Genomic DNA, 13,344 nt, shown 5'->3' with positions numbered 1-13,344 from the left:
CTCCGAGTCCGTACCGTGCCGGGGTGCTGTTTGCTGAACTGTCCCTGGCCGGTTTGGAAGAGGTGGACAATCGCGACAGGGTACAAGGCAACTAGTGTGCCTAGTGTGTGTGAGTACTAGTTTAGCCGGCATAAATAGTTGGGATTTGGGTCCGGCATTTAATAGTCATAAAAGAGATCTAAATATTTTTCAAGGAAAAAAAGAAAAGCATGTAACAAACTACTTTTTACTGACGTGATACTAGTATAACATGTACATACTACTACTATGTAGGGGTGTGACGGTTATTATATAACCGTGGGACCGACGGTTATAGTTGAACACCGTCATTAGAACTCTATAACCGCCAAAACCGTCCATATTAAACCGTAAAATATTAAAATATTTTTTACAAACATTTATTATCATAGAGAATGTTTAAATACTAATAGCAGCTTACGAGGGAAACGGAGGCGGAGTTAGTGGTGCTTCGGACTCGGAGGCTGAGTGCTGGAGATGATTAGGGAGAGGTCTCTGCCCCTTTACCGATAAGAGCGCGCGCTGGCACGGAGTAAAGCCTTGTTTAAGCCCCGTTCACACCGCCAGCGACACGCAGCGACAAAGCGACATGATCCCATTCATTTCAATGGAGCGCTGGCGACATCCGGCGACACGAGCGACAGCGACCGTTGGCGACAGAATGTGGGCGTGTCAAGCGACAAGAGACAAGCGACAAAAGTTGAGAAATTTCAACTTTATGCAAATGTGAAGCGATTTTCGCGAGCGACAACCAATAGGAAAGTAGACTTTCAGTGGAGCTCACGTCACCGTCTCGAGTGCAGGCAAGACAGAGGAGTTCGAGGGAGATTTCACTGTTTATATGATTTGACTGTCTGTAACCACATACATGGATATAATAAAATGAGGCATGGAAAAGAAACTGTCGACAGTCTCAGTGAGTTTAATTCATACATTTAAAGTTCGAGTGTTGTAATTTTGTGATGCAAGTTTAGCACTGCTGCAGTTCATTTTACAGTTTCCCCTGCATTATGTTAACTATTAGGGACAAGAAAATTGATTATTTGTCAAATTCGAATGACGTTTTAGTCATTTATGACGGAATGAGTGAGTTTAATTTGTTGATTCATCGATCGTTAATCTTGTAAATGATTTAATCCACTGAACACTGCTGTGGTAATATAAAAACACTCTCCCAACAGCATACTGTTTCTTTTGAGCCTAATTCCTAGTCAAATTAAAATGATATTGTTGTATATATATCACTTCTGGTGGTATTTTGTATAGATATGGCCAGGCGTGCAGTCAACCAATAACATTAGAGCGACAGCACTACGAACGCCCACAAGCGACTTCACAGTAAAGAGACTAGCGACATGTAGCGACAAAATCGCTGGCGATGTGAACGGGGCTTTATACTCGACGCGTCCGCACGAGCGCGAAGGTGCGCTCGGCAAAACGCGTTGGGTGCGCAAGATCGGCAAGGCCCCATTTCGCTTGGCTGTGTGCACGGCTTTTTTGTAACAGCGCGCGCGGCACCGCGTCCGAGGATGACCGACTTCCAGCCGAATCTACCCGAGCATGTATGTCTCACCGCACCGGCACACAGTTTGCGCGTCTAAATTGCAAAGTTCATTTGTTAAGGTTTTGTTTACTGTGTGTGATTCATTTAATGGAAAGCACATTCACTTCTAGTTGTCTTGCTGTTCATTTTAAGAGCGAGTTGTCCTAAAACAGACGAACAGTTATTCAACCGAACGTCCTAAACCCCCCCCCCCCCCCCCGACGGTTATGTTACGAACCGTCACATTTGACTCACGTCATAACCGTCATCACCAATTCTGAAACCGGCACACCCCTACTACTATGCAACATAACAGGAATCTGGCATAGGCTACACCTTCACAAAGTTATGAGAGGGGCGGGTGTAGTTTAGAAAGGACCAGTTATGAAGGGCTGAACCAAATATTCACACATCCTAGTGTGAATGCCAGTAATAGCAGCAGTGAACCATACAACTACGTTGAGACATATGGCGCTTTTCCATTACCAGTACCAGCTCGACTCGACTCGACTCGCCTTGGCTCGCCTCGACTCGGCTCGCTTTTCGCTCCGTTTTCCATTGCAGAAAGTACCGCCACAAATAGTACCCGGTCGTCATAGCGACGCATTTCGTTCCCCCATCAAGCTCTCGCCGGATCCTCTCTTCGACAACCAAACAAAGGAATGTCTGCACCTCCTCGTTTGACCACGGCGTATTCTTCCGAGTTGCCATAATAATAGTAGTAAGTTTAGTAACTATCTCTGGCCAAACTATTTAGAAATGGCGGGGTTATTCTGGATACTCCATCTGGCGCGTGCAATGATGACGCAGATTCTCTGTGACCAATCAGCAGTCGGCATTGTTTTCACGTCACATTTTAGTATCGGCTTAGCTCGCCTCAGCTCGCTTAGAACCTCGCCGGAGGTGGTACGAAAAAAAGTACCCGAAAGCAGGTACAGGTACAACTTTTACACAGTGGAAAACCAAACAAAGGCGAGTCGAGTGGAGTCGAGCCGAGCCGAGGCGAGCTGGTACTGTGTAGTGGAAAAGCGCCAATACACACCACAGGTTACATTCTCACAGAATCCTCTCTTTCCTTGCAACCTCAGCATCAATCTCTTGTCAACATTTACAGTACAAAAACCTACAATTAACAGCAGGCAAAATGGGAGGTTTGTATAACACTCCAAAAGTAGACCTCATCATGACACAGCTGTTTTCACACAGAGAAGATGCTTTGCACTTCACTGAGTAATGATGTAAGGTCAATGACAAATAAGAGTGTCAACGATAAGGAAAGTAAAAATCTTGCCAAATTCTTAGAAATGTACTCCTTCACATTGTTTTTGAAAAACATTTCAAGAAAATTGTACTAAAACAAAGCATCTGGACTGCTAGGTAATCAAAAATGGCTGACTCCACCCACAAGGTAATGCATGCAACTCTACATGCAAAACTGTGACCTTGTGCCCTGACCTTCATGCATCTTACACCAATTTTTACAGCAGGTCTCCTTCTGTTGAGCTCATACTGTTTCAATTCCAGAAGACATCATTCACTCTTAGAACCACATTGTCTTGAAGAATACTTTAATGCTGAAATGATTCTTTGTGTTACAGTTTAGGGTTCTTTATACCCGCACTTAAAAAAAAGTGAGCTATAATACTATGGAAGTCACTATCAACTGTCTGGTTACCTACATTCTTCAAAATATCTTCATTTGTGTTCAACAGAACAAAGAAACTCATACAGGTTCTTTATAACATCATTAGGGTTCTATAGCACTTTCAAAGCATGGTTCTTAATGGAAACTTTTAAAAAGGGTTCTTTCTATTTAACACCAAAAAGGGTTATGCTATTATTCCAAAGAACCTATTCTAGAACTGTTTAGAACCAAATGAGTGCTCAAGAGTGCAAAATAAGAAATGGCACAGTGGTTCCTAGATAGTCACAGATGGAAATAAGAATGGATAAAGTAAGCGCAGAATTTGCATTACATAGCTCAGAGACAAACGCAATTAACTTGAGCAAATCGTCACACAGAGCAGCCTTTCATGCCTTAAAGTAATCTGTGGTATGGAAATAAACCAAAGATAAAAGCTCGTTTGGAAATATCAGCACAGCGGTATTCTAAAAAACTAACACAAATTCACAAGCTTCTGCTCTCAGACACTGCATGTAAACCTGCAAAATTCTCATCATACCGCAGATCGCCGTACGTCACACTCGCTGCAAACTCCAAGAATTCCAGAGATCAAGCCCGAGGGCAAACACTGTCAGCTCAACAAGGTCTGAGAAAGAAACTCCAGGCAAAAGCCTGATGGATGACGTCAAGAATAGCAACAATTTGGAGTTTTAGTTGATTTATTAAAGTGCAGGCGCACTGTAAATTTTGGATGCCACAGCAGGACAAATGAGGACACCTGAAAAGGGTAGCAGTGCAGTATAAATGAGTTTGACTCTTTTGACCTTATCTGCCCACTTATGTATGTATACAGTGGAGTTTCTTTCTCTCCCACTATGTCACGCACTCATTCCCTCAAACACGCAGACACCGGAACCAGTCTCTATGACAACCTCATGTTGCCACAGTTACATAGTGAGATACTGAAATCAACAGGGACTGACTCACTTCCTGTTGCACCACTGATGTGTCTTTGTGTATGTAATATATGCAATGACAGGCCATAATCTCCAGAAGATCCCAAAAATATAGATACAGCTGATTAGAGACTTAAATAAACTTCTACTTTGGCATGTAACTCATCACACACCTTTTGTGGTACCTCGAAATGTGTGGTTTGATGGAGGTGAGCCATTTCTTATCCAAGCCACCTAACTGGACCTAGAAATAATCTAGAAGGCTTAACCACACACCAACATGCTTAAAATCACTTACAACACATTAGCAACCGCACAGAAACACCCTGAGGCAAGCACTACTTAAATTTACCTATGAAAATGTACAAATCTGCCCAACCATTCAAAAGGTTAATGCCAGTAAGAAGTGGGGGTTTTTAATTGAGAAATTAATTTTTATTCAGCAAGGACGCATTAAGTTGATCAAAATTGGCAGTAAAGACATTCATAATATTACAAAAGATTTTCAATTCAAATAAATGCTGCCCTTTTGAACTGTCTATTCATCAAAAAATGGTTTACAAATAAATATAAACAGCAGCACAACTGCTGTTTATATCGATTCAACATCGATAATAATAGGAAATGTTTCTTGAGCTGCAAATCAGCATTAGAATGATTTCTGAAGGATCATGTGACACTGAAGACTGGAGTAATGATGCTGAAAATCCAACCCCAAACTTTTACTTTTCAACAGTAGTATTATGCACTCAGATCTTACTTTCCACACACTCCTTGAAAACCTGTTTTAATTTAAAGGACAATTCACCCAAAAAAATTAATCTTCTCACCCTTATGTCATTGCAAATCTGTTTGACCTTCCATTTGCATTACACAAAAGAATATACTTTTAAGAATGTTTAAACTTATTTTGTACACAAAATGAAAATCTTTAGGGCTCAATTAAGTTTTGGACCCCCAATGGCTTTCACTGTGTGGACAAAAACAGCTGAAATACTCATTAAATCTTTTTCATCAAATCTTTTTCAATTGTTCCACAGAAAAAGATTTTGCAGGTTTGGAATGAATGACATGATGGTGTGAAAACAACGGCAATTTTTTTTTTTTTTTTTGGGGGGGGGGGGGGGGGGTGACCTATCTCTTTATGGAGAGTCTGAGTTATTTAGAAATTCACTGTAGCTAGGTCTTGCTGGGACATGCAGATAGAAACCCTAAATCATGTGACAAGTATTCATCCCAGAGAAATTAAAAAACCACCAACTGAAAGCTAAGCTGCTATTTTAACCGTAACTGTTAACCGTCATGAAGTAACACAACTGCCGAGGGGCTGAAATGGAGATTTGGACTCTTACCGTTTAGCCTCCTCCAAGTGGCACAGGTATTCATAGGCCATGTTCTGCTGACGCCGCTCATCCATCTCCTCAGCAGTGAGCCGCTCCACACCATCCAGGACAGCTAAAATGAGGGGGGAAACATACGAGACATGAGAATGAAACACACACTTACTGTGTACTGTTCAAAAGTTTGGGGTCAGTAAGATTTTTTTTTTCTTTTGAAAGAAGAAATGTTTCTTGAGCAGCAAATCAGCATATTAGAATGATCTCTGAAGGATCATGTGAGACTGAAGACTGGAGTAATGATGCTGAAATTTCACATTTTAAAATATATTAAAATAACAGCCTTTGTTCAAAAAGAGAACAGTAGTAGATATATTTCTCACATACTGTACATAATATCTTAAATACAGTCACCCTCAAACGGTTAGAATAAAATATAATTAAACTGCTCCATTCTAACCAAACTGTTTCAGCAGTTTATGCAAACTTTGTAATATATATAACATGTCTTATGAGCCTGACCTCTGTGATTATTCCACATACTGAAATCATTTAATAGGGTTTAATGTCATGTGCAAAGAGAAGATACATTGAATTATTAATGGCCACACATACTTCAGACAGAAGAAATAAGGAGGAAACTTTGGAAATACACATTTGTCTGTAAAAGACCTTAGCCAGGACAGACACCATACTGAATTTTATGCGAATGAAAATGACACTGTAAGGGACAGACTTATAGCCTGGGAAAACCCAGACAACTTCCGGCAAATTTAGATTTGCTCTGAAAGTTAGTCTGGCAAAGAGCTCATTCAAGCCCATTTCCAATCCGTCGAAATCGAGGCACCAATCAGAAACGTTGGGGCGGGCTTTACACGATGACGTCAGCGCTGGGATTTTGAAGCAGATTTTGTAGCCTACATTACAAAGATGGATGCCGCCGTCGAACATCACTCGTTCGAATCCGCTATCGAGTCTGTTTTAAGCGATTTGAACGTTTCCCTTTTGTTAAAAACCGAGCAAAGAACAACACTTGGAGATGTTTCTCCACCGCTCTGCATACGTCATCTCCTTCATCGCTCTGATTGGTTTTAGGTCTATACGCGACGTCTGTTGGTGACGCCCCTCTGGAAATGATTTGTCTATGACGCTTTGCCAGACCATAACTCAGTTACAACTGAGAATGGTCTGGTTTTAACCAGGCTAACAGACTTACAGTCTATCAAGTAATTTTCAAAACACAACTTTCAAAACTGTTTCATGGAGTTTTTGTCGACTGAAAGTGCTTCTTTAGAAAGATGAACAATAGGCATGTTGTTAAACACAACAGTACAATCTATTGAACACACTGTACTTCTATCCCTATTTTTTTTATTCCTGCCAAAATTTAAATATGGCCTGAGATTTGAAAAGCTTCTAATTTCAGTCTCTAGAGTTGTACAGGAACATTCAAAATGGTCTGAACTGTTATGATCCACTTTGGACCAATTTGATGCATTAGATGCATTTGTAAGTCAAACCTCTGTTGGAAAATAAACATTAAGGGAATAAATCAGGCTGCCAAGCTCTACCTCTGAAAACAGCTTTCATCTGAGGGGATTCACATCCCTAGCAGTCAGAGTAAGTAAATCCTAAATTGTGAATATTAAACTTTAAATGACAGTGAGTGAACCATAACAGTATTGCGGTCTTAGATTTTGAATTATTAAACCTCAAAACAATCCTTTACCCTGCAACAAACTGCAAAGAAACCCACTTCAAAATGATGTTTGCATGTTCAGACGTGAACAGATCTATGACGAGGGTAATCTTAAGGTACTATGTCACTCATTACATTCTTCAGTGACTGTTTTAGGCACTGCTCTAAAAGGTTTTCCAAGAACAAGACTATTAATGGCATTTTTCCATTGCATACAGATAAAAAAAAAAAAGTCTAGAAGATAATAAAATGGCATGATTCAACCACCAAATGATTGTTGTTCAGAGCTAAATAGACTCAAGCCTCATTTGAACTGTTACGTTACCCTACCTAAGTAATAACTAGCTCCACCACACCTAATAATCCTGAATGTTTAAAAGTTACTGATGACCAATGACCATACAGAAATAAAGTCACCAAGTTTATCACATAACAGGTTTTACAGACAGGGCTTAGACTGAACTAGGATTATGCCTGAATTCAATAAGGGCATTTAAGTAGCCTTTGAAGACGTGCCCTAGAAAGAAAAAAAAAACATTACTTTCTTGTTACAAAACAATCCCACTGACATATTTTAAGATATGTCACCCATAATCCTTGACATATTTTAAGATATGTCAGTGCAAATTGTTTTCAGTTAAAACGGCTCAAACATGCATTTTAGTCTAGGACTATAAACCGTGTCTGTGAAACCGAGGGTTAAACTCCCATTTACTTTATTTACTATAGGCCTAACTTAACTTTTTATACTTAGATTAAAATCGTGCAGTTTATTTAAACCCTTGTTTCAGTCAACCAATTGTTTTTTTAACGAATAGATGAGTGAATGATTCGATGACTCGCTCATAACACACAAAAAGAGTCGTCTCCACCCACCGCCATAAAGCCCCACTGAACGAATCAGTGACAGAATCTAAATGAATCATTTAAATTGATTCAAAAGATTCAGGTGAGGTGAATCACACCACTAAAGCGAAATACTGTATCAAGCTTAGAAAAGTGACTGGTTTTGCAGAGTTGTCAGCTAGTGAAACAGATCATTGAAACTGTATTACCAGAAACAGTTAACCGCCTTTGCGGCAGCAAAGTAACTCCATAATTAGTCAGTTTGGTTTTTCTCTATATGGCTCTGGTTTGACCCATAGACAGGGGTGGAAATAAATAGCAGCGCGCGATACAAAGACTCCAGCGTTTGAGTCACTGGTAGTGACGTCCGACCTTCATTTGTGCGTTTTTGTTGATTGGTTTTCTGCTTTTAATAAAGGTTCATTAATAAACACTCATTAATGAGAGAAAGCTTCCTTATGGGCTAGATCCAAACCACTGACTACTTAATAAAACTGCTTTTCAAACGGTCTTGTCTATATCAAAGGTATGCAGAGAGTATGTACTACGCCGTGCGCAGATATTTCATGTTCAATTTATATTTCTTGATTAGTACTGCGGTTCTCCCAGCATAGAGAACTGAATATCGATGATTAGTGTAAAATCACATTAAAAACAACATGTTTGGTTGCTCAAAAACGCTGTCCATGTGATCCCGCTCGGTTCGCCCCAGCACATACAGGCTATTATAATGCGGAAGTTGTTAACCATGCCGATGCAAACTTGAGCATTAAAAACACGAGCAACTGTATTAAAAGCATCAAAAGCAATTGAACGTCACTTTCTTTGAATTAAAGCATTTGTATAAAATGAAAATGAAAAGTTTTCTTGTAACACACCGAGCAACATGTTTCAGAACGCCTAAAGAAAACGTATTAATATTACTTACACCCATATCTCGGTCGGACACCGTCTGTCTCTTCAGAAGTTGACATGTTTTCTCAAAAAGTTAGTCCTTTTTCCTTCTGAGTTCTCAACGCAGATCTGTGTCCTTTAGGATTTATATTTAGACCTTGAGAAGGCACCTCTGGCCCCCTTCTTACTTCGCTTCACAGTTTCAGCGACTTTTTTTCTTTGAAAACCCACTGATGTCATGGGCGTGTTCCTTCCTAAATCCTGAAGTATGCGTTTCAGGAAACACCCATTTCAAGAAAATCACTTCAAAACTTTTAACCGTGACTGCAGCGCCCTCTACAGCCCACACTGGTCATCGTCTGCCACCAGTGATTCTCCAGCAGGGGGCCCAAGCAAACTTCCTATATACATTTCTTGAAACCATCACTCACTTTCTCAAAACCTTAAACACAAAACCAAATTTTCAAACCACATTCACAGAACCTCTTACTCTTCTGGCAAAATCAAACAATTGACCTCAAAATTTTATCTGTGCTCAAAATCAAACAATGCTTTGAGATCATACTGCGAGTCAAAATTATAAACACTACAGATCATTCGTTAGACATTACAACAAAAGATGGAGAACACAAAATCCAAAGCATGCAATTACACAAAACAGTATTGTAACAAAATAAACAAATTTTGCAATTACGTAAAAAAGTATAGTAATGACAACTTACAGTAGCCTAGTAAGGTGAATAAATTGTATTCTGTATGCACTGCAAGTATATTGTACTGAATATTGTATAGTAGGCCTATCGAATGTCTGTTTATTCAGCACTTGCATACTGTGAAAATAAAGTGACGCAACTGCAAAAGGCAAAAAGGTTACAGTAAAAAACTCTATATGAAAAGCGTGTTACAGTACACCCAGAAGAACTGTAAAATCACGGTCAGTGAGAGAAATGTTTCCATCCATTGTTGGTATCAACATTCAGTGCAACATTTTTAAGTCAATTTGGGCACTGTGAACTTGAATTATGCTACTTGGGTTGGTCACATCATTAGAAAAAATGGTGAACAATTTTGAATCGTTTTGTGTAAACAATGACAGTGTTGTAGTTGTGTTTAACTTTTGCCTGTCTGTGTTTAGCGTTTTAAAAACACTAGTGCATCACAGTGCAGCATGTGTTTAACATTTTGCACACAAAAAAATAGTGCTTGAGATTTGCAAATGGTGTCTTATTAAAAATTGCAGGCTATTAAGATTTGTGGTTCAGAGAATGGGATTTAATGTTTTAGCAATTCATAAAAAACTGTAATATGAGCTCAAACGGCAGAAATAATTATAAAACAAAATAAGCCTATTCTATTCTTTTCTATTCTATTCTATTCTATTCTATTCTATTCTATTCTATTCTATTCTATTCATGTTTCGACAGCTGCAGTATATGCCTGCATAAGTAAACGACATCAGGAAGGAGAATTGCCTTGAACATGCAATAAACCGCATGTTTGTGCTCCAATCTCAGCGTTAGGAAAATGCTATCCTTTGCCCAATAGCTGACACGATATAAGTCAGGGCGGGGCAAATCAGTTTATAAAGCAGCCAGTGAACTGTTTAACACTAACAGACCGTGTTTACTAAGTGACCCGCCTCTCCACACCTCAGTGTCCTGTGACCCGGACAGTTGACTGGAGTCTGGACATGACGAGCTCAGAGATACTGTCCGGACTGATCATGGTCGGCCTCTTTACCGTCATGTGCTCTGGACAAATTTCACAAGAACTGTCCTCGGAAGACTCACAACTGTCCCAGCTTGAAACGGAGAACGAATTAGTGAGTATTCGCAAAATTTCTTTGCTGTGTGATATCTTTTGACATATGTGGCCAATTATATGTGAACCAAAAACTGAACAGGCTAACTGGTTGGAGAAGTGTTAAAATTGTTTGTGTTTATATTTAGACTATTTTCATATGACTGGAATAAAAAGTATAATTATTTTCATTCATATCTCAAATAAAAAAATAGGCTACTCAGTTGCTTGTTTTTTTTTGTTTTTTGTTTTTTTGCATAGGTTGAGGCTATGACTGCACTTTTGGGGAGATATAAGACCAGTTTACCAACTTCAGAAAAACGTGGCATTGCGCAGGTAAATATTGCTCCATTTCTTTGTCACCTTTTTTTCCTCATATTATAAGTAATTTGCTTCAAATGTCTTGTAAAACAACATGATCATGGTCTTCACATCTGATCATGAAATTCTTTCTCTCTGTGTCTTTCTGTAGTGTGCTGTGGGGTCCCGCTGCGCCATGAGACTCGGTCCACGCTTTGGGAAATTGTGTGAATGTGTCAGAGGATCCAACTGTAACTCATTTCTTCTGAAGTGCATCTGAATCATTAAAAAGAAGCAAATCCATCATCCTTTCTTGATGCATAATGTCATGCACAAACGATGACCTGAAAGACGCAGGGTGGAAATCTGTTTTCTGAATCACTTGATAAGGTCCATGATAACAAGTTTTCATCAAAACGCAGAATGTAACAAAACAGCATGGGTTTTATGTTTATATTATTTATATTTTTTAATGGTTGTCTTGTGTTATCAATAAACATGATTGTTCTTCAGCACATCTTATTGTCTTCATGAATTATGCAGTTGTTTAATACATTCTTAATAAAGAAAATTAGACTAAATTCTGAAATTTAAAAAGTTGCAGTCTTAAGTACAATCAACTTGGATGTTTAAGTCATCTTAAATTACATTAAACTGACCTTAAAAATGAGTTGAATCTTGTATAAATTATTTTTAAAAAGTTGAAAATTGCTTAACTTATTTTTACACTTTTAAATTTCAGAAAATATTCAAAATGAGAATCTGTCACAAGTAAAAAATGGATGAAAATGAATGGTACTGGTAGTGATTTGATTCTTTCTCTTCACACACAATAAAATTGGTGGTTTAGGGACAGTGTACTGAAACCTTATACAATTTGTCACAAACAAGTATAGCCTGATTAAAAAGTCAATAACAAAAAAATACTATAAAGCACTGAAACTTTGGCCACCAAAATGTTCAGCCCAGTTACAATGTTTTGGTAAATATATATATATATATATATATATATACACACACACACACACACACACACACACAGGTGAAACTCAAAAAATTAGAATATCGTGCAAAAGTTCATTTATTTCAGTAATTCAACTTAAAAGGTGAAACTAATATATTATATAGACTCATTATGCAAAGTGAGATATTTCAAGCATTAAATTATTATAATTATAATTGTTATAATTTTGATGATTATGTCTTACAGCTTAATGAAAACTTTTCACAATATTCTACTTTTGACTTTGGGGTTTTCACAAGCTGTAAGCCATAATCATCAAAATTATAGCAAATAAAGGCTTGAAATATCTCACTTTGCAATATAATATATTAGTTTCACCTTTTAAGTTGAATTACTGAATTATATTTGCATTGTTTGAGTTTCACCTGTATAATACTTGCCTTAGACAAGAATGTAAAGCCATCAGGGGTGTTTCTCTTCTGACACAGTATAGGATGGTGGGAGTACACAAATACACACAAATGTATTATGGGCAATGTAATTCAAATTCTCGCTGTGAACTTGATTGGAATATGCAACATCCATCACAAATCGATTTACAGAAATAAGCAGCAATAATATAGTCAACAGAAAATGAGAAGTATAAAGTGCAAAATTGCAAAATGTGATTCATTGGCCATGCGCATCAGATGTTTAAAAGTCAATGAACTAGAAAATTACTAACTTAAAGATCCTGCAGTTTCGTTGCCTTTAGGAAGAACAGAGATGTTATTCCTGAATGCTTTCTGCCAAGACAATAAAACGATGCAGCATCCACAGAATCTCAGTTCATGAGGGCATCCAGGCCATTATGTTTGGGTTTAGTCTCTCTTGATTACAGTCAATCAGGGTAAAACCCAGGGGTTCAATTGTAAAGTTGTCTGTGTGATCTATGCCCTGTCCACATTGATCTAAGAATGGCGTCCTCTGAGGGATGATAAAAAGCATATTGTTGTATAAGATTACAATCTGGTATCACATGCCAGATATACAGTAAGATGCTACAATCTGACTTTCCTATTGAAATACTATTCCTGCTGAAATACACAAAATACGTTTTCTGTGCTGATGCCTGTCACAATTAAAGTAACAACAGGTCGTTTTTTGCTCTCGGGCTCCCCCTACAGTTGGGAAACAGTATTGTCCTCTACTACTGTCGTAAACTCTGTCATCCTACATGCACGTGCAATTGTTGACAACCAGGATAGCCCTGAACACTGTAGGAGGAGGTCACATGCAGGTGTTCTGCTTGCGTCGCGTGTGAAATGTCTTCATCCCAGGTACAGTGGCATATATTTCAGCATGTCATATGAATATAATTTCA

General features: G+C 38.5%; 2 protein-coding genes across 2 annotated transcripts in view; one reads left to right on the top strand and one right to left on the bottom strand.

Annotated features, from left to right (window-relative positions):
- The window catches only part of iqgap1 (IQ motif containing GTPase activating protein 1), a 57,056-nt gene extending 47,907 nt beyond the window's left edge, over positions 1-9,149 (bottom strand). Inside the window, exons 1-2 of the mRNA XM_056258987.1 lie at positions 8,952-9,149; positions 5,494-5,596 (exon numbers count right to left, since the gene is read on the bottom strand). Coding sequence (XP_056114962.1) covers positions 5,494-5,596; positions 8,952-8,997 — 149 coding nt within the window. The 5' untranslated portion in view covers positions 8,998-9,149. The remainder of the gene's footprint in view (positions 1-5,493; positions 5,597-8,951) is intronic.
- Positions 9,150-10,530: 1,381 nt separating this feature from the next.
- On the top strand, positions 10,531-11,491 carry cartl (cocaine- and amphetamine-regulated transcript-like). Its single transcript, XM_056259014.1, has 3 exons — positions 10,531-10,739; positions 10,979-11,053; positions 11,190-11,491. The coding sequence occupies exons 1-3, from the start codon at positions 10,608-10,610 to the stop codon at positions 11,295-11,297; spliced, it is 315 nt and encodes a 104-aa protein (XP_056114989.1). The 5' UTR covers positions 10,531-10,607; the 3' UTR covers positions 11,298-11,491.
- Positions 11,492-13,344: the final 1,853 nt, after the last annotated feature.

The sequence above is a fragment of the Rhinichthys klamathensis genome, unplaced genomic scaffold (assembly GCF_029890125.1).
Source record: "Rhinichthys klamathensis goyatoka isolate OS25496 unplaced genomic scaffold, OSU_Roscu_1.1 h1tg000161l_1, whole genome shotgun sequence".
Taxonomy (NCBI): Eukaryota; Metazoa; Chordata; class Actinopteri; order Cypriniformes; family Leuciscidae; genus Rhinichthys; species Rhinichthys klamathensis.
Note: the sequence above shows the minus strand (reverse complement) of the source record. Positions and strands in the feature narration are given on the sequence as shown.